The sequence below is a fragment of the Manacus candei genome, unplaced genomic scaffold (assembly GCF_025592945.1).
Source record: "Manacus candei isolate 608988 ecotype Guabito, Panama unplaced genomic scaffold, ASM2559294v1 h1tg000034l, whole genome shotgun sequence".
NCBI lineage: Eukaryota > Metazoa > Chordata > Aves > Passeriformes > Pipridae > Manacus > Manacus candei.
The window spans coordinates 1,947,956-1,973,346 of record NW_026138082.1 but is presented as its reverse complement, the minus strand read 5'-3'; the positions used below and the strand labels follow the sequence as shown (position 1 = coordinate 1,973,346).

At 39.3% G+C, this 25,391-nt stretch overlaps 1 protein-coding gene across 3 annotated transcripts in view; it reads left to right on the top strand.

Annotated features, from left to right (window-relative positions):
• Nucleotides 1-25,391, top strand: part of PDE7B (phosphodiesterase 7B) — a 171,813-nt gene that overhangs the window by 139,836 nt on the left and 6,586 nt on the right. For all 3 annotated transcript variants that reach the window (XM_051792596.1, XM_051792597.1, XM_051792595.1), the window contains 8 exons: nucleotides 7,421-7,572; nucleotides 9,009-9,072; nucleotides 11,021-11,116; nucleotides 12,812-12,912; nucleotides 14,396-14,527; nucleotides 19,874-19,965; nucleotides 21,025-21,169; nucleotides 23,089-23,185. In XM_051792596.1, coding sequence (XP_051648556.1) covers nucleotides 7,421-7,572; nucleotides 9,009-9,072; nucleotides 11,021-11,116; nucleotides 12,812-12,912; nucleotides 14,396-14,527; nucleotides 19,874-19,965; nucleotides 21,025-21,169; nucleotides 23,089-23,185 — 879 coding nt within the window. The remainder of the gene's footprint in view (nucleotides 1-7,420; nucleotides 7,573-9,008; nucleotides 9,073-11,020; nucleotides 11,117-12,811; nucleotides 12,913-14,395; nucleotides 14,528-19,873; nucleotides 19,966-21,024; nucleotides 21,170-23,088; nucleotides 23,186-25,391) is intronic.

Genomic DNA, 25,391 nt, shown 5'->3' with positions numbered 1-25,391 from the left:
CATTATTTCTACAAAATATCTCCCTTAGTTCCTTATGGATAAGCACATCCCTAAGATACTCATCAACATCCTATGACACGTGGGCTTCTTAATCTGGTTAGTTTGTGTCTGGTTTGAATGGGAAGAACATTTCCAGAGCTGGTCAGCCTGTGGCCTTGCTATCAGTTACCTGTTCAAGGAAGAGAAATCAGAATTCTTTTAATGTTTTAGCACCAAAATTGTTCTTTCCTACTGACACCATATTAAAAAATTCTTCCTGTCATTGGAATTCAGTTTAGTTCACCCTTTTCATCAAATAATAGCAAAGGTTTTTTTTCTTTGTGGTGGTGTTTGCATTTTTAAGTGTTTTTTTGCAAGTGCTGATATCTGCAAAATTTAATAACAAGGTTTGATTGAAAAGTATATTCTACTTCCTGCCATTCATGCTCCTTGTTTAGTTTTAATTCTACATTTGCAGAAAATGAAAACCAGAATGTAAAACTGATTGATGCACGTGCCCTTATATGCTAGTAAAATGCATCAATTTGGGTTATGAATGCTTCAGGAGAACTCATGAGAGCAAAACAAACATAAAACCTAGATGAGCTTCACACACAAACTCTTAGCGAACACTGACCTGATTACACGTTTGTAACTTGTTTTTTTAGTACAGATTTGGGATTCAGTTAACTGAGAATGTGCCTTTAAAAGTTTCCAAATGACCCATTCTGCTACCCCACCTTCTTTTCCCTGATTAGGAAAGGGAAGGATGTACTGAAGATAACACTGAGGATACCTTCCAAATGACCGGAGGAAAGGAAAGAACAAGGAGAAGGGATCATTAAGATGATAAATGAAAGTTGGGTTTGCTGTTATTACAGGTTATGTTGTTTTTTCTCCAGGGGAGTGAAAAGGAGGAGGGGATGTACCATTTCCTGTTAGAGAAACTATAATCAGCCATAGAACATTTACAGTTTTCGGAAGAAAAGGTCCTGACTGTGCTACTGTACAAAGATTGAAGTGGCAAAGCCAAGGTTCATATTGTAGTGTTAACAAGTTTGTGAAAAAGAGAACTCAACATGCCATTTCTTAAGAACTTGGAGGAGGCTTAATAAAAGATGCCAAGATGTTTGTTTACATAAAAATGAGTGATGGCCCAAACAAAGACTGCAAATTGTGAAGAGAAACACATCTAAATTAGTCTTAAATTTGGATTTAATCTATTCCTCTTTCTGTTTTTATGGCAAATACTTTTTACCTAAGTGGTCTTTGAAACTCTAATTTCTCCAGAACTTGGTGTAATAGGATTATTTGGTAAATAAGTTGGATTATCAGCATAATTCTTAAATTCTGTGTTCTCTTTCAAACAGTATCAAAAAGAATATATTTTGGGATGGGGAGGAGACTGCATGACTAGTGTTCCTCAAGATGCCAGCAATTGTGCAGGATCTTTAGGAGCTGTTACAAGCCACCATTACTTCAAGTCAGGTGCAAAGGAGGGGAAGTTCCAAAGCAAGGTGACCTAGAAAGTTGGAGTCTCAGAACCTCTCATACTAGCCAAAGAAACACACAAGTACCTCCTCTGTAGAGAGGGCTCTGCATTGGTTTTGTGCACTTGTGCCTGTGGTTGATTAATGGAATTTTTACTCGAAGCAGAAAAGTTTAAAGTTCTTTTGTTATACTTCTAATTTTCTGCTTTTCTCTGATGTGTTCAGAATCCCGCTCTCACAGCTTCTGCCTAGCTGAAAAAATGTTTACCCCTTTAAAGTGAAAAAATAAAGTTGCAAGCCATATGAATAATGGCAGCTAACGGAGAGCACTTGACCTCTAAAATTGAATTTTATCAGAAATCAAGGAACTTGACTTGAATATTTTAAACATTATAGAAGCAAGTAAAAACAAAGTGTCTATAACACAACTTCTTTGGATTTCCATATAGTTTGTGAAGTGTCATGAGGATTTCTACAGTTACAAAGATTTCAGCACAACACTTGTTTATCTGTAGATATGATACAGTGCAAGGTGTTCATCTCTGTCTTCTTAGTTGCAGTGACCAGTGTATATTCAGATGATAAAATTGACAAAATCTTATTATTTTTGAATCAAACCTGTTGGTTGGTTTCTTACACCAGCCACAGATGACTGAGAAGTACAGCTGGGATATTCACCTGAGCTTCTTGGTCCTTCTGCACTAGACTGAAAGCTTTTAAGTACAGTCCTTCCACATAGGTTTCTGGTGCTTTGTGCATTTTCTCAGGCCTTTCTTCAAAACTGCAGTGTTTTCTTTCTGAATCTCTTTGGACTATGAGGTGAAACGTGTCAGGAAGGCCTAGACAGTGCAGAGAGAAGAGGTTTTCTGTTCTTCTAGTTTGCCAGTGCTTTCTCCAGAATTCAAATTTAAAATATTAAGTTTGTCATTAATTTTTAGATTACCTCAGTAAGGTACCTGTGTACAGCTACCCCTAGTAATGCTGCTGTTGTCTTTTGGATAGTATGATAAATCCATAATGTTAAAAAGATATTAGGAAGGCACAACAACTCTTTTCTACCATCAGTGCTAAGCACTCTTCTTTATAAGAAAAATTCATCAACGGAGCATGCAATGAATATGCCAAACAAGACTTCAGTACAGGTGATCTAAATGAATGGCATGGTTTTACATACTAAAAACCCAGACAAACACCAATTATTCCTCCTAAGTCAATTACACATCTCTTGGGCTCTTAAAGGAAAGTTGTCTTACCAGCTGTCAAGCCAGGAACCAATGCAGAAAATTACCCCCATAATGTGTAGGACCAGAGACAAACTGTTTCCCAGAGTCCTCAGTGTTTGCAAACTGTCTGGACCTTAAATTGCAAGACTCATCCTCTCACCTTATCTTCCAGGTATTTTCAGCACTTTTCTGCCAATCCTGCCTGACTCTTCAGGCATACAGTGGCTGTGCATGGAATGCCTTTGCATCTTGGGAAAAGGTATTATAAATTGTATGAGTCAAAGGCAGCTTCTTGAGGACCTGATTTATTCTGCATCCTTTTGGGAAGAAGAGAAAAAAACACTTTCTGAATCAGTTCGCTTTTGAAAATTAGTAAACCTTTTGTTGTCCACTCATATTGTACACTGAGATGCAATAAAGTAAAAAAAGGCAATATCGTGAAGTAAAACTCAGAGGCTTTATTTAGATGCATAACCAAGTTTGTTTGCTTTGAAAGAACAGTAACAATGTAATGTATATCTGGTGCAGAGTTAAGTACATCCTTGTCCAGTTTTGATTTATGTGATCATTTCTGGATGTTAACTCCATCATTGTTAACATAATGTCTGTCATTTTTATATTCATGCTGCCCATGGGCACACACTAGCGCATCAGCATGAAAGAAATGTGAAAGAAAACTGGTAGCAGTTCCCAGTGCAGGAAACTTAGTTCCCTGAAATAACAGAGGTTGGTGTGTAGTGAGCTGTAGATCATTTTAAGGCAAGGAGATCTGTGTAACTGGAGGAACTGTGTTAGGAGAGAGAAGGCAGCCAGTGATTCCTGTAGCTTATTAACCTCTTGAGGGCCATGTGCAGTATGCAGACATCATCCACGGTCTGCTGCTGTGCGTATACGTGATGTGTCTATCAAATTACCTGAAGAGAAATGCAGCCACTTCTGTCGCCTGCTAAAACACATCAGGAGATACGCTGTGAGCTCAGGCTGCCTGGGCTTTTGAAGGTAGAAGTTGAACTTTGTGAAAAATGCTTGTACAAACGGTTCTGTAAACGTGTATGTAATTCATACAAGATGTCTGTGTAATTCACACAACAATTTTGTTCAGTATACAACGAAGAGTTTCTCCAACCCCTGTGCTGGGCAGTAACTCCATAGCATATGAGAATGGGCATCTTTTAAGAGATACAGATAATGGAGGTTTTTTAGGTAAACAAAACATTCAGAAGTTGCCACAACGATTAGAGATAAACACAGTTCTCAAGGGAAGTTTTATGTGTATAAACAAAAGACATTCTTGTTTGTCTTTCACGTTCATTTCAAAATTGCACTTAATTACTAAATCCTTCCCGTGTGAGCTTTGCAACTTGTGTTCTTTAACTAGATACTATAGCCTATGTTTTAGTACCCATAGTTTCATAGTTGAAGTTCAGGGATATCTGCAGTGGTACTTTTGGTTCATTTACTTTGTAATACAATTTAACCTAGAGGCACTGTATGACTCGTATCATAACTTGTCAACATCAAAATTTTATATTTATGATTTAAACTGAAATTTACAGTTGTCAATAAAGTAATATGTTCAGTGTGTTACTGTAAAGTCATTCATATAAACCCTTAATTTCATCTTAAAATTGTATTTTGATTTTGTGTCAGCTGGTGGATCCCATCTGGGGGATTCAGGTGCAACTGCTGAGCTGAGGGCAGAATTTAACTGTTCACTCTTGGCCGTTTTGCCTTTTGCTCTTCTTTTTTAATCAGCCTTTTTCTCTCCATTTCATATGATTGTGCTTTTATTTTTTGTTAGACACTGATCTTGGGAGGAGAAGGAGAAAACGCTGATGAGATTATACTAGTTTGAGGTGTGCTGTGCTCAGAGAGGGGCAGAGTTTTAGTCCAATTTTATGCAAGACACCATCATAATAAGGTATTACCTGTACATTAATGCAGATGTCAAAGTAATCTATCATGGGTCATAGCAATCATCTGATTAGTCCTGTGATTCATAGACAAATCGATTATTACTGAAATGACCCAAAGGATGTGATTTAAACATGATATTCTTTTAAGTCAACATCCAGAGTTTGCATGTGGATAGCCTGGAGTGAGGGATTCAAGCTGTTCTGTCAAGAGCCCAGTTTTGAAAATACATTTGCTACTATTCTTTATTGGTATTATGAACTTCTTCCCTTATGAATGAAAATACAGAGCAACACATTATTGTGGGTAATCTTTTTTACATAATACAGTGCTCACCTGAAGCCTCAAGTCATGTTTCAGAGGCACCTGTCTGCTGATGACTACATTTGAATTGAGAGCAATGTGTAGCAAGGTTGATGGTTGAATTCAGAAAATATGTTTCATAATAAGAAGTTCTTTGTTTCCACCTGATGTGTCTGTGCTATGGCAAGTATTATTTGTGCTACTGAAATGATCTGGTAATCCAAAGGATAAAACAACCACTTCTTCATAATCCAGCATACAGCTCCTTGTTGGGACTTGGGCCAAACTTCCAACTTCAGATCATCCACAGCAACTATATGTATGAGTTAAAGACAGTTTATGAGAGTGTAGGTGATGATTTCAGTCATCTTTAACTGAAAAAAACCAGATATTAACTTAGATAAAAGTTGGTGGGAGCAACTACTAATTTTCAATGTACAAAAGTAAAGTTTTTTGGACTTAAAAGTTTAAACTTATTACCTGAAAGTAGTGACTGTTTGGGGGCAAAGATGGAACTATGAAAGTTAGGAAGTTGAGAAACAGGTAACACAAGTTTAAAAAATGAATTTAATTTAAGAGTGCTTTGTTATCCAGGAATTAAACTAAATGCTAGCCATTTCATAGCAGCTCTGTATAAGTAAAAAGAAATACAAAAACAAGTCTACCGGTTCCTCTACATGTCACTGCCACTGGGTAACTGTTCACACCTACATTAGTCACTCCTTCAATGGGCCATGAAATCGTTCCAGCTTTTAAAATGTGTGAGAGAATTAAGGCAGGTGCTGACACATCATAAATGATAGCCTAACCTTCAGGCTGGTACAGTAGTGGCATTGTTACTGTTTGCATTCTGGAAAACACATGGCTTGTCAAGTTGCAATAAAATTATTTTGTGCTTTTATATTGTTAAGACTCTGTGGGGTCTTTGGACTGCCCATGAGAACCATGAGACTTACTGATGGAAATTATATTGATACTCAGTATGTAAAGATGGGTTTTTTTGATGTTGCTGGCTTTGTGTCACTCAATAGCTGTTGGATTACTTAATAAGGAAGAAACTTGCTACAGAATGTGCTCGCACATCTGCTATTGGAGGAATCAAATACTGAACCATCGATGGTCAAAAAAAACCTTAACTACTTCTCTGAAAATCCTCTCAGAATAATAGTAGTTGTAAAAACAGCAGATAAAGTGATATTTTAATTTCACAGTAGAACAAATATTCAAGTTTTTTTTCATGAAAGGATATGGAAAAATAGAGAATAGAGAGAGTCATCTTCAGTTCATGGATATTTTTCATGATCTCTTATTTAAGCCTGGAATCCAGTGAATTGCTATGGAGCTTCTTATCTCAAGAAATCATTACTATTCTCTCAAAGGAGTGTTTAATCTTTGGTTTCTTACAGGTTTGTCTTACAAATAAAACTGTATTGAATCTCACTACCTTTAACCAGTTGTTGAAGTTTCTGTCCTCCCTTTTTCCGAAACTTATACCAGATTGTCAAAAGGAAAACACCATTACTGTATGTGAGCTTCTGTTAAAAGTTCAGATGAAATTACCTAAATCATTATGAGTTTTAGAAAACCTGCATATTTTTCTTGCTAACAATAAGGTAACTTAATTACTCTAATTAGTGATTTAATCACTGTATAAAAACTGCCTTGGTTTTTGTGTCACATTTAGCCCTATATGAAAATCTCTTAATACAGCATTAGGGAATTAGAATTATCCTGGTACTGAGTGAAAACAACATATTCTGTTGTGTAACCAGAATTGCATGTATTTTCTGAATATACCTGCTTTCCTAATTGCAGAACTAAAATATTTTCTTCATTTATGATTTACCTTAATATGTAGGAAGGACAGCAGACAATACAATAGGACTGTTAACCTATTCTTGCTTCTTTCTCTCTTTTATATCATTTTCCAAAAGTGGGCACACATTTATGTTTTCAAACTGTATTTTGAGGTCTCTTTTGGTGTCACTTTTTTGGTTTTATACCCAAGATGACCTTATCTACTGGTGCTATGCAATTTGTAATATATTCCAATGACACTTCTGTGAGGTAATGTTATTTTCAATTGTGTAGCTAGGGAACAGGCACAGAAGAGTAGGTGCAACTTTCCTGTAACTAACTCTGCCTAGTCATTTAGGCTTCCTCTAGTCATCTGCAGTTAAGGTAACATATCACACACCCCCCAGCCCACCCAGTGACTTAGCTTGGATCACTTGGAATTTCTGTGGCAAGCAGTGTACTAAACTCAGATCTTCCAAGAGCTACATTAGCACTCTTTTTATTGGAACGTACCTCCTTTCTGAAATAAACAAATATATTATGCCAAAGTACAGTGATTTGAATACTGCTCCTTCATGTGGATCAGCAAGAAGCGTAAACCTTATGATTATTTTGTCACTATTTTAAAGGCTTTGATATTTCTCTTATTAAATAATTAATAAAGTCATCCATCATCTTGGTTTTCATGGTTTCTATACTGATTGCTTTCCACAGATACTACACTCTCAGGGGAAATCGGCACCAAGAAAAAAGTGAAAAGACTGTTAAGTTTCCAGAGGTATTTCCATGCATCCAGGTTACTGCGTGGAATTGTACCACAAGCCTCTCTGTACCTGCTGGATGAGGACTACCTTGGGCAAGCAAGGGTAAGACAGGTCTCCAGATCTCCATTTCCTTTAGTAATATTACAGAGAGTGTCAATTTTGTTTCAGTCATCGGATAAACAAATTTATGGGTGATCTTTCTTAAATGACCCACATTACATGCCCATCTCACAGCAAACAGACTGTCCATTCCTCTTTTATGGTTACAGCTTTAAAGGCTCAGGTCTCAAAGCAACAAGAAAATGTCTAAATCTATTCAGCATTTCAGATTCCAACAACCGAAATTATAATCTGGATTTATTAAAGGATGGAAGGATCTCTGGCTAAGTTACTGATTTAAGTAAGTGCAGCCTTGACACGGGATTTAATGCATCCACTTGAAAAAAAACAGATGTCTCTCAGCTGGTATGGAACCCATTAGGCAACCCACAATAGTCCTCCATAATGGCAAAGACTAGGAAACAGGGAACATTCACTGCAAAGAACTTCACAATGATCAAAATATAATTATATTATTTTGCAGCTCTTATACTCACTTTGAATGGTATTTTCTAATGAAACTTGCACAACTGATGGCATTGGGATTATGTGCCTAGGCAATTTCTATTCTCTGCGAGGTGTTGGAAAGTAATGAAGAATTCAGAATGAGTTTGAATATAAACTAAGAGATGGGAGTGAATGCATATTTGATTCACGCATATGCCATTGTAGGTCATACAGCTAATCCAGACTCAGTCTCTTAACTGAACTGAAGTAGCTGTAAAAACACTGTATATGGTGGTAATGATGGATTCTTCTGCATGTCTGAGTGGGCTTCACAGTAGGACTGTAAGTTTATAAAAACTATTCCTGCTTCTTGGTTTCTTTAGCAAATTGTAAGTCATATTCACCATGAGAGCTAAGATTTTAATACATTGTATTAAAAACCTAAGAAAATTTACACTGATTTGGGGGACATGAAAGAACAATAAAGAATTTGTGTAGTAAAAGGGAATATTTTCATTATTTTTGGTTTATATTATTCCTTGTCTTGAGCTCCATCTAGAAGACATTTTTAGTATTGAGTTCAAAACCTCCTCAGTTAAAAGCGCAAGTGATATTTTATGCAGTACAGCTACATTTGGTGCCTGATGTTTGATATTTCAAGTACACCTCTATAGCTTTCCTGAATAAAATTTCACAGAATCTCAGAATGTGATGAGTTGGAAGGGACCCACAAAAGGGATCACTGAGTTCAACTCCTGGCCCTGCACAGGACCATCCCCAAGAGTCACACCATGTACATGAGAGTGTCATCCAAAAGCTTCTTGAACTCTGTCAGGCTTGGTACTGTGACCACTTCCCTGGGGAGCCTGTTCCAGTGCCCAACCACCCTCTGGGTGAAGAACCTTTTGATTGATTAACATGGAATAATAATTAAAATCTGCTTTACAGTTTGACACACCAGTCATTTGCCTTTTCATATTTGTTTTTTCCAGCATATGCTATCCAAAGTGGGAATGTGGGATTTTGACATTTTCTTGTTTGACCGCTTGACAAATGGTAAGTAATTTTTTTTAAGTCTTTAATATCTCTCATATATGACTATTCAAGAAATCCCTAATTAATTATTTGCTAAACATTTCCAGTTTAGGTAACTGAAGATAAATTTGCCATTTTTAACTTCTCTTAAAATCATATCCTGGAATTTTATCAGGCTTTTACTGAACTATAGGGTAATGTTTAAAGTGTCCTTTTGTATTAATCTAACCTCCTACATTTGTTGTGGTCACCTCTTCAAGGAGGTCTTTCTGTTTCCTTTACCTGGGAAATTGCCAAGCTACTTTAAATATAGCTGTTAGATACATTGGTCAATAATTCCAGATCATCATAATCAGTCAATTTCTCTTGAGACAAAAGACCTTTAAGTAAACATACCCTTGCTTCTGTTCAGCAGCAAAAATTGGGAAATTTATTAAGAAAATAAAAATATGTGAAATGTTTTCCCTAAATGCCTGTAACATATGCCTGTGATGTATTTCCTTATCTTTCTTTGGCCCTGCTCAGTAGTTAGGGCCAAATAAGTTTTCATGTCCTTTTTGTTCATATATTTATTTTCTTTCTGGAGTTATTTGAAATAAGGAAAGACTCCTTTCACACATAGTTTATATGTAGTATGGGCTTGGTTTGTCTGGGGTGTTTTTCCTAACTTTTCTGGAAACACTGCTGCTGAATTAAGCAGTGCAAACTTTTTAAAATATTGTGTATATGTATAGTTGATCATGTAGTACTAGTTAGGCTCAATTGTGCCAGTGTTCCCGGTATTGGATTGTAGTGGGTTGACCTTGGCTGGATGCCAGCTGCCCACCCGGCCGCTCTGTCACTCCCCAGCCGGACAAGGGAGAGAGTGAGGTGGAAAAAACAACTTGTGGGTTGGGATAAGGCAGTTTATTTAAAGCAAAAAATAAAGCGGAAGCGAAGCAAAAGATAGCAGGGTTTATTCTCTACTTCCCATCAACAGCGATGGTCGGCCACTCCCGAGAAGCAGGGCTTCAGTACACGTGACAGTTTCTCAGCAGGCAGCCACTGGAGACAATGAGTGCCCACCCTCTTGCTCTGTGCTTTAGCTCTTATATCTGAGCTGATGTCATATGGTCTGGAATATCCCTTTGGTCAGTTTGGGTCAGCTGGCCTGCTTGGGTCTCCTCCCAGGATCTTGCCCTCATTTGAGGAAGGAATGTTACAGTGCTGATGCTGTGCTCAGCAGGAGCCAAAACACTGTTGTGTTACCAACACCCTTCTAGCTACCAATGCAAAGCACAGCACTTTGAGGGCTACTGTGGGGAAATGAACTGCAGCTCAGCCAGACCCAATACATGGATTTACAGTAAGGCCAGTGTAACATTACAGTGGGACTTGAGACTGTAAGTGCTGCAACTCATTTTTCTTGTCTGCGTCATCATTATGAGATGCAACTGTAGCTGAGCTAGGTACATGGGCTAATTACATGTTTGTACAGCCATGCATAAAATAAAAAATTTAATTACAAATTGCTGCTTTTTAGTAATTAATTAATTAGTACAGTATGGCAAACCAAAGTGGCAGAAAAGCCATTCTCCTTTCTGCTGTTTCTGGAGGTAGACCTGAATTATGAAGATGATGTCATTCGCAAACAAGCCTGTCATAAGACTTCCAGTTCAAACCATGTCAGTTTACCTTCTTCCAGTTAAAACCACAGTTTGCCTGTGTCATGCTGAAAACGCAAAAGTGACTTCATGGCAGCTAGACACAATAATGGTACTCCATTGGTACAGCTGTGCCATCAACTCTTGATTATATATATAGGAGTACCTTATGTAAGTGACTCGTGAGTATATGAGTGTCATCTAAGCTCATATGATACGACCTAAGGTGATAGCATCTGATTAATAGGAAATTACCGAGATTTTTAGTCTTGCTTGTTTTGTAACTCCTGTTACAGGATCTAAGAATTGTTCCTTTCTGCTTTTAGGAAACAGTCTCGTAACACTGCTTTGTCACCTCTTCAATGTGCATGGACTTATTCACCATTTCCAGTTAGACATGGTTACATTACACAGGTTTTTGGGTAAGTGCTCACCTCAAAGCCATCTTTGAATGAAGTTTGCAGCTTAAGTAGAGCATCAGAGAAGGCACTGGCTTGGTCTGTGTATCTACATAAAAATCATGCTGTTGTTGCAAATATTTCAGTAAAGCATTTCTGTGATATATGTTGGCATACAGTTACAGACCCTCAGGTACTTGGTTCAGTACCTAGTCAATGGAGGGACTTCAAAAGGCTCTGCATTGGGCTGAAGCATCCCAGTACCACAATCGTTCTGGTGATTTCACATAAACTATTCCATGCAGACATATGGCCAAGCTGTAGGCCCACACAGACAGACAAACAGACAGACACTGCAGAACCTAAACGTGCTCAGTACGATTGTGGTGTAGTATAATTATTTTAGTGACTAACAGACCACTGAGACCCAGAGCAGTTAAAAGCTTATGTGCAAAATTTAACAAATCATATCAAGCTGTCTGCACTGAATAGTGTTGATGAAAGCCCCTGCTGCTGTTACTGCCAACACAGATATTAGCCCCATGCTGTCAGTGAACCAAAAGAAGAAATTGGCCAAAATCAATTACTTTTTGCATCATGTTTTGAATGCAGCTGAATGCCAGTTTGTTAGGCTGTCAGGAGGAGTTTCCAAGTCAGGGTCTCTTCTTTAAGAGTGCCTAATTGTTGCTTCTGGAAAGCATTCCTCTGGTATGGAGAGACAAAATATCCCTGCTGTTTCTAATTCCTGTGGGCAGCCATGAAGTGGACACTTGAGTCATTAGAACTAGTGGTACTCAGAGTTCAAAGGATTACCCACTGTACTTCACGATGCTTGTGAAGTTGGAAACAAACAGAAGGCTAGGACTTTCTTTGGCGTTCCCTGTGCTGGCAACGAGTGCCATGGGAAATCTGCCTGTTACCTTTCTGTTTGATTGATTTGATACTGTCTAGGAGAGTGTTTTGGGCAAGATCACATGCAGCTTCCAGTGTTCCCATGGTGTTGTCCCAAGACCACCTAGTGGTGCAGGCACTGCTGCAAGGAACAAATGGGTGTGAAGCACACACCTCAATGATTTTCTGTGCAAGTGAAAGCTGAGAGTTAATAGGTTGGCGCTCCTGATCCAGCTGGACCAGTTCCAGCACTGTAAACTAAAGCAAGAAGGACTGGTATTTTAAAATGAACACATAGATGTGACTAAAATTATCACAGGAGATTTTGCTGTGGATACCCCAATGCTTTATCTTTTGATTCTATGCATGGGGGATGTAGAAATGCCTTTGGCTGTAGTTCATCACTCAAATAACAAATGATGCCAGGATATCAGGGCCTTACTACCTGCTGCTGTAAAATAGGTGGTACTGTCTTAATGGCACACTGCTACCCTATGGCAGCAGCCTAAATAATTACACACCATTCTGGATAAATTTGCCTCTCTTCCTTGTTTATTTTACTCCTGAATGAGAGCCTTCACTAAGGCAAGAAAGAGTTGATTTATGCACTATACCCACTCTATGCCCTCAGGCCTCACAAATCCTTTCATGCATTTTTTCTCTAAAGGTGTCCCAATAAGAGCAGCAATCTAAATAAACTACAGCAATTTGAAGAAAGTCCTTAGACAGCTGACTGCAAAACCTCAGATTGTATTTTAAGTCCAGTTCCCACTTGTGGCCATGGCATTCAGAGACAAAAGGATCTTTGTTTTCTGTTTTGATTCCCAGTTATGGTTCAAGAAGATTACCATAGCCAAAACCCATACCACAATGCTGTCCATGCTGCTGATGTCACACAAGCTATGCACTGCTATCTGAGAGAGCCCAAGGTAATGACAACCTTTCACACTGGTGTTGCTTTCAGATGATTCTCAGATTTTTTTCCCAGGATTGAAATAAAAAGATGTTTTTAGATAGCGAAAAGTGATTGCGTGCTGGAAGTCACCAACAAGTCAGGAGCAGTGTCAGCTACAGATTACAGACATTTTAATCAAGCTACTAGAGTCACTTCTCATCATGCAGGCAATGTGTCTAAATGCTGTCATATGAGCTCCATCCACCACGACGGTGTGTACCAGCCACCCAGCAGTGGCTGCAGTTCTTCTCCAGTGAAACTCAGCAGAAGGCAATGCATGCCTGTGCCTCAGTCACCTCAGGGCATAAGGTCCTCTCATCAGTATTTCAGAATACCAGATTAGGCAGTGCCACACCAGGAAAGGGCAAAACAATCCCTTCAGATGGGTCTGTTGTGCAAGGGTGTCCTCTGCAAAAGTAAACAGGAGCATTTGACTGCTGCAGCAAGTCCTCACAGCGTCAGGGTGTGACATTACCTTATGTTACTGGAAGGCACTGTGATAGTGGAGTGCTGAGCCACAGTATAAGAACATGACTAGTCTTTCCTGGCTTGACTTAAATGAAAGGATGTTCTGCTAGAACTAGCAGTTTGTTACACGAGAATATAGTAATGGTGAGGACAGAAGCAGGCCCCAGCTTTCCTGTATTTTCATCTCCTGCAAGATCTGCAAGTCCCTTCTGTCAAGACTTGCAGAGGACAGCCAACATCCAGAACCTGTACCATTACTGCTCTTCAGTTCTCATCTTGGGATGCTTCTTTCATCTCACAGACCTGTACTCTGTACAGACTCATCAGGCTGTAATAGCTGCTTCACTGTCAGAAACAGAAAATGCTAAGACTTCCTTTCATTTCCTTTCAATTATAAGAAAATTTGCTTCTAAATGAGGTCTATAGCAGAAAAAAATCTGGACAGGTTTTCAAACTTGGATGTTTGAAATTAGAAAGGTAAATTATATTCTCTAACAAAATACTTATAGTTAAACTGAAATAGCTAACAGCCAAGTTTGAAATTTCAAAAGCTGATGAACTCTGCATTTTATAACAGTGCCATGCTAGAAAAATGAAACCTAATCTATTGTTGGCATTACTAAATAGTGTGAGGCAGAGCTCTCGCCATGTACGCTAGCGTAGCCAACCTGCCAGTATACTTGTTTAATTTTTTAAACTGAATGTTTTAGACTATGCTCAAGCACTTCTATTACAACAATCCATATGTTGCCATGAATGATAAAAGAGATAAGAAATACAAACTATAATAAAACATGATTATATAGTCTAATATCTTTAAAGATGTTTGTTCAACCGTCACCTTAAAAACGTTCACAAAATTTATTTTGTATTTGACATTTGTATACAAATGCCTATAAAACCAAGCAATGCCAGCTGGTTTGTTTATTTGCCAAAAAAAGAAAAAGTGTTTACTGTTCATGTTGTGATTAATGTGTGTGATGATTCAGCTTGCCAACTTCCTCACCCCATCGGACATCATGCTGGGACTGCTAGCTGCTGCGGCCCATGACGTGGATCACCCAGGGGTCAACCAACCCTTTTTGATTAAAACAAAACACCACCTTGCCAGCCTGTATCAGGTAAAACTGCTCATCAACCTGCTAGCATGTGAAATGGTGACAAGGAGAGTTTAAGCAATTTGCAGTGAACTCTAATGCCAAAATCTGGCAGCGGGGGGATGCTGATCAAGTCATCCTGCACTTCAGAGTCTGGACAATTTCAGTGACACCAGGTGTCACTTCTTACAGCAGAGCTGATACACATGAGAAAGAAAGTGGAAATGCTGGATTTTTTTGAGGACATTTATCAGTTACCTGACATTTATCAGATCTGCTGTGTAGATCATCTGGGATGAACTGTGAGGAACTGTGGGTAGGAGATTTAAAATCACAAGAAGATAATTTGTACTTCATCTTCCTTCAGTGACCAAGTAAGCAGCAGGCATGCTCTAAATTGGTGCTGCATTAAAAGAAACTTTTGCTTCATATGGCTGTAGAAAAATTAAATACTTAGTGAACACTGCATTAAAAAAAATAGAAGATAGAGGAAACCAAAGGAAAGTTGTAGACATTTACAGTAATGTTCCTTGAGATATAAAGAAAGAACTTAAAAACAGCCACTAGGTCACACCACAGGCTGTCTAGACCAGTATCCTGTTTCTAAGAGCAGCGAGTAAAAGATCTCAGAGAGAAAAGTAAGTCTGGGATAAGTACAGAGCTGTCCTTCGCCTGGTATACTTACTTCCAGCTTTGGCAAGCAGTAGTAGAAAACTTCTGAAACAAAAATACAGACCCTCTTATTCAATAAATACCTATGAACACATGCTGCCTGATTTTTGTGGTCCCTTTTGAATATATTTGAGGTTTTGACCCACATTGGAAGAGTCAACTTCAGCCTTCAACTTCATAATGAGGTGTCAGAAATAGAATATCCTGAGGTAAAAATTAATCTGCCTGAAGAAGACTCACTAATAGCTGTGTACCTTTCTACACGTACTTGGCAAATTGAGAGGTTGCTGTGATGTCCTCATTACTCAATAAGAGAGTCTCTCTTGTTCTCCTCTACTCAGGCAATGTTTGAGTTTTCCCAATACACGTTTCATTGTGCAATGGTGCAACTGTCCTGCCCTCAGATATGGGAATGGGCTGCATTGTGAGAGCTCCAGCCAGGGCATAGTAATGCTCAAACACTGAAAAGTTTGTGACTGGCCTCATCATAAACTGATGCACCATATTATGTCACACCCATATGTGTCTGGTCCATTTTATTCCAGTCTTTTCTAAATGTTGGGCCAGCTGAGTGAGGAAAGAGAAAAGTCAGGGGCCTAAGCTGGGGGACTTTGGGAATGTTGTGTTAAGGATCCTTTGAAGAGGAGTGAGGAGAGCCATTCCACAAAAAACCCTTGTCCTACTAAAGGTACAAACAATTCCTTCTCAAATTAATAGTAAGAAACAGTAGTATATAATTAGGTTGAAAAATCAGGCTAATCTGAAAGAAATACAGCTAAAATATTAGTATCTTGGAGAGATAGTTTCTGCTCAGTTGACTGGGCTTGAATATACTTAAAAATGTTGGTTAGAAAAGGCAGTGACAATGCATAAAATGCAATCTTTCAACAGCAAATGAGATTTTAAGTACTCTACTTAGGGACATTCACTGACAAGTTTTACTTATTTTATCTGAAATTGATCCCAGATTGTTTCCAAAAATATTAGTAGTATACAGTATATGGATGCCAGTAAAAATAACTACTGGGAAAAAGTTTTGCTGAGAACATTTTTAGCAAAAAATTTAGATTCAGAGAATAGTCTGTAAAACATATACTTTACATGTGCTTGAAACTGAAACAAAAAAGGTCATGGTTTTTGGTTTTTAAGTAGCAGAACTGCTGGGATTAATCAGAAAAAAGATCAAACAAAAGTAAATTTTAACATAGCTGTCTGTCACTGGGACAGTGGACTTATCCATGTATGGCATCTATTTGCTTTTGATGGTTTGACATTTAAATTAGAACTTTACATTTGGAAGAAAAGGTTTTGCAAAAGGAGGTGGCTCAGTATTTGGCAAAGATGCAGTGTTTGACACCTTCTGAAGTGCATATATGAGAAGAGTCGTGTTTCAGGAAGATAGGCGACATCACCTAGGATTTCAGAGCTTTCAATATTTATTTTCAAACTAAATCCCTATTTTATGATACAAGACTTTTTTTTTTTTTTGTAATCTATAGGGTAATTTCCACAAGAGTCTGTTGCATGTGGTTGCATGCACCATAGTTTTCCACAAAAATAAAAGTGCCTCATTCAAGTCTCCAGTATTACAAAGACAGTTGAGAGTGTAGAAGGTGACTGTAAGGGGTCAGGAGGTCACGGAGTTCTGTGAGGAGCACACCAGCATTCCTTGTTATGTGATGCAGACTTTGCTTCTAACTTTCATTGTCTGGCTTTTAAATGAAGGACAAGAGTTTAGAAATATGGAAAGATCACATACAACCTCTGTAGAACAAAACAGGTTTCAGAAAACTGTGAAAGAACACTTTACAACTTTAATATAGATGTATATAAGCTGGAAATAGGAAGGTACGTTTTGGGCATCAGTTATAACAGTTCTACTTAAAAGCACCATTTCTAATCGAAGTGTCCATTTAACATTGTGTAGTTAAACCAATTGCTCAATGACTAAAAATAGATGACCAGACTGAGAGAAATTCTGATCCACTTCAACTTTGAATTAAAATTGCAGTTTACTCTGCACCTGGTTAATAGCAAGTCTTCCTCTCTTCAAGTTACTATTCTTTTCCAAATGCATATGTTGAGTGCAGTGGTTCAAACAGCTCAGATAAACTGACAGATTGGAGATATTGTGATAGTTTAAGTAAAATAAACAGGTTTTATTTCCTCACAGTCCCGAAGTCTGTGTTTTAGCAATTCACTGTAAATATGACAAGCTTCCCATAGTGCAGCCTCTAAAACAAACCTCAGCTACTAAGTTTTTAAAAAAAATAAAACACCAGGTGAAGCAGAGCTGAGAACTCCAGTCTGCAAACCAGCACGCAGACTTTTCTGTGCATGGGACATCTCCTCACCAGCCTAGGCGATCCGATAGCTCACAGCAATTAGTTTTAATAAGGCAGTAGTGTGTTCCTAGGTGGAATAGCTGACTCTACTGATTGTTGGCAGCTGCTTCAGGGATTCTGGCTCCTTACATTTAAGAGGAGAGTCATATGACTTCATGCTCAGTTACTGCTTGTTAACTTGACCTTTCCTTTTCCCTCCTCTGTGTACTTTCAGCGTGGGAAACTAGACAGTGCAGAAGTGTCAGTTTAGGGTTCCCCCTGTAGCAGCAGGCAACTCACAGAAGTGGAAATATTCTGAGATAATTACCTGAGTTTGCTTTTGAATTGGATGCAGGAAAGTTCTCAGATGCCTATGTGTTCAGCCCTGTTCTGGCTGGCCTTCAGTATGGCCAAAGAGCAACTGCATCCATGTAGCATAATCCCCTGGTTGAGGTAGGTGCTGGTGAAGCAGCTCCTCACAGCAAGTAAGGCTGCCATGCTGGAAGGCATGTGGGGTCACAGGGTGCTCCAAGGGGGATCTCCCCTGTCAGGATGTTTCAAGGGTGCAGTCAGTCCACGGTCCCAGGAACCTGTGCACACAGGCACTGCCTTAAACAAGTGTAAGCCTTCCCAAAAAGCAAAGGTGTCAGTCAAGTGGAGTCTGTCTAATTTACCTTCGGGTAGGAAGATGGAAGCCTGTGGTCTTGGGGTGACTCTTGGGACCAGGATTCAACTCTGTGACTGGGTAGGTGAAAAAAAAGAAGAAAAAATTTGTTGTTATGCCCTATTACATTTCCTTATTTTTCTTGGTCAGAACATAGGGTTGCAGAAGTCCATCCTGATGTATTTAGGCAAAAGGAGAAAAGGGATATTTAGGTTGGCAAATGAACAGAATTGCTGTCAAAAGTAATTTCAATACTGCGTAACTAATGTTGAGATCTGAGTCTTTCAGCTCTTCCTAAGAAAAGGACTTAATTTTTTGCACAGTTTGAAAGTTTTGGAGTTAGTTATACTTTGTTTCCTCCCCTCCCCTTCCCCAGTATCCCTCATACCTGTAAGGGAAACAAACAAGCAAACAAACAGACCCAGAGAAATACCAAAGCGACATTGTTTGTGTGAATTCAAAAGCAACAGAAAGTACTGTAATAGGAAGTCAATACAAATTGCACTCTCACCATTGCACTAATTTGTAGCATGAAGCTTCAAGAAAAATAAAAATGCAAATTGGATCTTGGTTACTGGCAATGTTTAATGTTTCAACAGTCATTAGATATGACAGGATTACAAAGGAGGATGGGGAAGCCTTAAGGAGAAAATACTGTTCAGTCCCTCTTGGAAAAGTAGAAGCTGTGCATCGTGTCCCACAGGAAAGGCAGCACTATGGCAGCAACAACTCAGACTGTGAATAAGGGAGCTGGAGATTAACAGTGGCTGGAAAGAGGGATTCTTACTCTAATTTCCCTGTTTGCAGTGACAGGGTGGAGTCCTAGCTCTGTTTACCTGCTCAAAAGGTTTGATTGTGTGTTGATTTTTTTTTTAATCCAGTGCTTATCTACTGCAAAAGCCAGGGAACAGATGCTAGAGGTTTCTGAACAAGTGACATTTCTGAGGCATTTGGTGATAGAAGGTACTCTGTGAACTAAAGAAGTGATGATTGGCAAATGAATTGTGTGTTAGGATAGTAATTTCAAGTCATCAGACACAAGATATCCAATTTGTTATAATTTACTGACAACCTAGAAAGCTGGGTTTCTGTTCTCTAGCAATTTTTTCCAACCTAACTTTGGTTCCACTTTCTTGGAAGGAAGCAAACAAAAAGGACTCAAAATTTGTTGCATACTAAGTTGCTGAAGCCTGCAAATGCTCAGCAGTACTGCTACTCCTCCTCCTTTCACTGAACAGCTGCAGATAGCTTCCAGTTCCCTGACTTCAAGGGAAATTTGGCAGTTTAGTTTTCTTTTTGTTGTCCACTCTGCATTCAAACTGTAGAGGCTGAGAAGTCAACCCAGGATTAATAGGAGGCAAAAATACGATTTTGCACTCCTGCTTTAATTCTTTTGTTAATAAATCTGTTAGAATGTAAGCTACCTCCCACTCAGGTGAGATTAGCTCCTCTGTCCACAGCAGGACTCAAAAACTGTAGAACAACAGGGCTCTAGGGCTGACCTTAGCTAAGAAATCCAGAAGTACAAGGTCCTTAAGTGTAGAAATCTAGACCAATTACTCTAATCCAAATGTGGCTAAAAAGCACACATTTTAGACTGATGTTACAGCATGTCCAGCCAGGTCTGGGTATCATGTGATATGGCAAATCCATATCTGTACCATGGATATCTGCCTAACCCTTGAATTTATTGCTGTTATTCCTCCACAGAACGTTTCAGTGCTGGAAAACCATCACTGGCGATCTACGATAGGCATGCTGCGAGAGTCACGGCTCCTCGCCCATCTGCCCAAGGAGGTGACGTAAGTGTCCACGGGAAGAAATGCATCACTGAAACTAGTCCGTGGCTTCCTTCACTCTTCTTAAAAGGATACTAGCAAAGAGGCCCAGGCTTCAGAATAGGCTGAACTTCCTGCCCTCACTTGGTGCCAGTATGAAATCATGAGACAAGTTATACAGCAGAAGTATTTTCTAAGACCTAGCCGCTTCTGCAGCACTGGAATGGCTACTCTCAGCACCAGGAGCATGGGGAGGCCCAGCAGAAGTGGAGCTTTTCAGATCAATTGTTGGCATTTTTCATTTTACATAGCACCAACTGAATATGGAAAGATTTAGTGATTAAAAAGCATGAAATAGGACATTGAAGGAGTTGGTCAAATAGCATCAAGACTGCTCAGGACTTCTATGCCTGCCTGCGAAAGCATGGTCCAGCCATTATAGGTGAAGCAAAAAAAAGCAACATGAGCACCTTGGCCAAGTTGCTGCTAGCTTTGTATCTGCTGGTTTTGTGCAGTACTAGTCCCACTGAGGAACGGAGGTTGAGCCAATGAACAGATTGCGATACTAAATTTTAAATCACAGGTGACCTTACCAAGAACATAAACAAGTCACCTAGAAGCAATAAGCTTTGTATCTCTCCAGAAATTCTTTGCATCAGACAGTTGCATCCACCTTCAGTTGGACTTCAGTCCAGACCTTCACAACTTTGACTGCAACTTCAAAGTTGCAGTATTAACCACTCAGCTCTGAGCAGCTGAAGTAAGACGTGAGCATTTTTCTTGATGCATTATGCTCTTGTTTTGGAGTGGTTTTTTTGTACTTTCCTAGCACTTTTCAGAAGCTTTCAGAACAACCTGTGCCAACAAGCATTTTTCATCTACCTTATCTATTGCTCTTGAACCCATTTAGGCAGGTAGAATGGTTGTACTCGGCAAACCCCAGCAGAGACTGACCAAACAGATCACTCTGGATCCATAAAGAGAGAGGAAGCTTTATGCTAGCTGTGATCCATAGCAGGTTGGTTTGAGCTATTAATGTTCAATGGTTCCATGATTAAAGGGGCTTATTTTCCTCCATTGCAGACAGGACATCGAGCAGCAGTTGGGCTCCCTGATCTTGGCAACAGACATCAACAGGCAGAATGAGTTTTTGATCCGTCTGAAATCTCACCTTGACAATCAGGATTTGAGGCTGGAGGATGCACAAGACAGACATTTTATGCTTCAGGTAACTTCAAAAGATATTTTTTTCACTATTATTTTTACTCATTTTTAAAGTCACAGTATTTCCTATTATATGTTGGAGTAACATATGATGGTATGTCTGGACATCAGCCTCTCCCTATTACCATAAACACTTTCCTTCTGCCACCTGGCATGTAAGGCAAGCATAAGGTGCCTCCAGTATTTCCTTTTGTAATTTCCTTGAGTTAAAAAGTTGTGAATGCAACAGATAGAGGAGTGTGTCAAATGCTAAGAAATGAAGATAAGCTAGTAATTATTTTATTTCCAGAACACTGCTTCTCTTGCCAGGTAATGCTTCGATTGTAGTGTCTCTCTCTCCACTGGTGTTATTTTCTAGCACCATGCAGGAGAGCCCCCTCATTGGTGTGTTTACCAGCACAGTGTGACATCAGGTGTCCAAGTCCTGTTCCTGTGATGGACACTTAGAAACTGCCTCTGCAGACAGCTGTTGCCATGGCAGCAGATGCTTCTCTAGAGCATCTACCCAGCTAATGAGAAAACCATGCTTTATTAAAAAATGAAATAGATTCACACTGTTTCTGTGTTAAGCTGCAGTCATTAGCAGACTCTTCAGAATAAACCTTGACCTATTAAAGCATTATCGTGATTAAAGTAGCTGCATATACTTGCTTCTTTGGAGAAATTACATTAATTTCATTCTTAAGTCCATAAAGAAGTTGAAGTAATCATTATCATTTATAAAACAAATACCTACATGTTTTCCTTTTGTCTAAGTTACAGTTCCTTACTGTTGCAAGGAAAGAAATGCTGATCTGGTAATTCTTCCCCCTCCTGCTCACCTGTCCTGCATCAAACAGTCATCTGTCAGATTCCTGCATAGACCATGCAGGGCAGGATGACAGGTTTATTATATTTCTGGACAGATTAGGCAAATGCCAAAAGCAAAGGAATTACAGTTCTCAACTGTGACAAAAAAATTTCTTATGTACTTTTCTTGAAAATAGTAACTAGGGAACAGACATGATGAGATTTAATTATCCGGTGGATTAATTGTGGAAGAAAAAAAGAAAAAAATCAAGGAATCTTGATTGATCAGAATAAGCTAAAAAATGTCTGAAAGGTCGTTGTAATAGATAGTAACATTAGGGCTTAATCCAGAGAGAAAAGTAACGTGGAGACTTCCCTCCTCTGGTTTACAGGTCTGAATTTATACAGGAAATGTTTCTTATGTTTTCTTCATGGGTGCCAGAATGACTTCTGACTTCTGTCAGGCTAACTGACTGTGTTCATGACATGAACATCTTGTTCCAAGGCAGTAAGACAGGCAGACTAATACATGGTTTACTTTTCTGAAACAGTTACTTGATTTTTAAAACCTCTTGCCCTCCTGTACGCATTCCCCTGCAAAGCACTTAAAAGTACTAGTTAACTAAGTGAAACCAAGCCAGGAGCAGTGCTGAGAGCTTTATGCTCGGCTTTGTAAACAAAAATGTGCAGACATTAAGATGAAGTGTAACTGAAGTGAGATGCAAGGTCACTCACTGAGACTACAGAGAAATGATGCCCAAATATACCAGCTTGGCTCTTCCCTTCCTTGTCATCAGCCATGGATGCTGAGCCAAGCAGTCAGCAGGAGCCAGCCTGAGGCTTTTGTTGGCGTATTCCTTGCAAGGAATATCCAAAACACTTTGCAGCCTTGGAATTTGGCCCTCCTCTTGTTCTCACTACGGTAAAGTGGAGTGCTGAATGAAAGTTTTGTCTGCAGCTTAAATAAATGCTCTTTCCTCAAAGGGCATGTTTGGGTGAGGCTGAGTCTCTTAAAAGGTAATCTTAACCCTTCCTGCTGGTGAGGCCTGGGAGTTTCATGACTGCAGATTTACTGCTGAAGCATTGCTGTACAGTAACTTCTTTTCTCACTCCTACTTTTCTTCTTGCTTTTAGATTGCACTCAAGTGCGCTGACATTTGCAACCCTTGCCGGCTCTGGGATCTGAGCAAACAGTGGAGTGAACGGGTCTGCGAAGAGTTTTACCGGCAAGGTCAGCCCCTTTGACTCACAGCAGTCCCCTTTTATCTCAGATTTCTGTGGGTTTTGTGTGATGAGTCAGAGGTAGAATTCAGCATAACCACCTTGCCTTGAAATGTGCCTCGAGGATGAGATGTTGAGATACACTGCCTCACTGGAAAAGCGGCAAGGGGCAGAAGAGCAGCAAATGTTTCTCTGCCCTCGCTGTTCCTCTGCGAGCATCAGGCAAGAGGGAGGGCTCTGCTGTGCCTCAGCACTGGAATTCAGCTTAAGAGCCCACGTCTAGGTTCTTCTCTGAGAGCTGTCCGGTCACCATTGGCATTTCTGAGCTGGAGCAGTGCCGGGGCCACACTGCCCCAAAATCCTACCACTGTTCACTGTGTTTTATCTCGCTTTTCATGCTCCCACTACAACTCTGATGGGAGCCTTACCCTCACTGTTTCCCAAATATGACACATTCTTCTGCCTACAAATGCAGAGAAAGGGTTCAAACACGCTTCCCAGCACGCTGTTGAAAGGGCCAAAGCATGCAAGCCAAACCTCGGCAAGAACCTATTGCAAATGTTTTCGAACCCCTGCAGAGAGCACAGTCAGGCAGGGATTTTTTTTGAAACGCAGTAATTACACCATTTGGCTCTATCTGCATAGGCAAGGTCATTCTGTGCTACAACACAGGGTGCAGCAGAGTTTAATCACTGCTAAATTCTTTGTTCAGAGCATCCTGAGAGTTGAAGGCAAGCAGTACAAACACTAGAAAAGCACGCAATAAAATTCTCAGTTCATTTGAAATTTTGCACTACAAAATTAAGCCACATCCGAACTGGTACCTGGTACAGTTATTCCATAACAAGGACAAATAGGTCAGCAAGTTCATTTTCAGCAAGTGTCAGTTTCAGCTTTGATGCCTTTGAAGCAACATAAGTAACTTGCCAGATGCAGGTTTATTTAGTCAGTCAAGGCATAATCAATATCCAGCTCATGAGAACAGGGCCCCAGTGATGTGGGACCTTAGTGTACTGAGGGACCATGATGAGAAAGCACTCTCATCTCCTATAAATGTAAGCTTTTTCCACAGCCCTCAAGATTTATTAGTCTAACATCTAAAATATACCTCTGAGAGGAGACACCCGAGTCTATGAGACCCGTTAGAAGCATGAAAGGGAGAAAAAGAGCATTTCATGTGGGACAATATACAGAAACTGTGGTCTGACTATCACTAGTGGCTGTATAATCCTGTTAAGTGATACAAAACCCCCCAGTAATAAATAGCATGTATTTAGATACCATTGTCACTTTAAAATGTTTTTGTAGACCTCTCTACCCCTTTACACACAGTGCTGGGGCTTGAAGGTATTTTTTGGCCCTAAGTTTAACATTTGGAAACCATAGCTCTCATATTTTGATTTTTAACTGTAGATGATACTGAGAATACCACAACTAGTGCCTTGTTTAATCTTCCTTCTGGAACAAAGTTTTAACATTTTTTGTATCAAACATTTCTAATTCCATTTTAATAGACACTCAGATCCTGATCTTCTAGTCTTCTCGTGCATCTACGCTAAATCTGTTAGTAAATAAAATATACAACCCAGGTACATTTCAGGGAGCAGCTCCTAACAAATTTTCTTTAGAAAAATACTTTACCTTGTTTTCAGATGTTTTAAAAGTCAGTTAGGAAGACAAGGTAAGTAATGCAACTTGATTTATTTATATGAAACTGGAACTGGTAAGAAAAAGTTTCAAGAAAATGGCTGTCGTGGTTTGACCTCCTCCAAAAACCCACAACAATGGCTAATGTTTAAGCAACATTAATGATCAGTTTCTCTTATGATGTTTTACAATTGCTTGGAAGATTTTACCCACCATGAAAGTTTTCAGAAACTAATTCATGCAGTTCCTTCTACAGCAACTTGAAGCATAAGAAAATTGACCATCATTTTAAGTTCTTGCCATACAAAGGAAAATCTTACTTTTGTCAATTAAATTACTTCTCAAAGACAAGAAGATGTTGATACATTTTGAGCCAGGCAGGTCAACCATTTTCAGCCCAGAATACCTAGAGAGGGGATGTCACTGGAGTTAGACACTTTTTTTCAGTCAAAAAGTTTTGGAAGGTAGATGAGAAGAAGACAGTCAAACTGCACATTTGGAAACATGATAAACTGTTATTTTGTGTCAGTTTTGCTAAATTGTTCCTTTTGCTGTTTATGAAGCTAAAA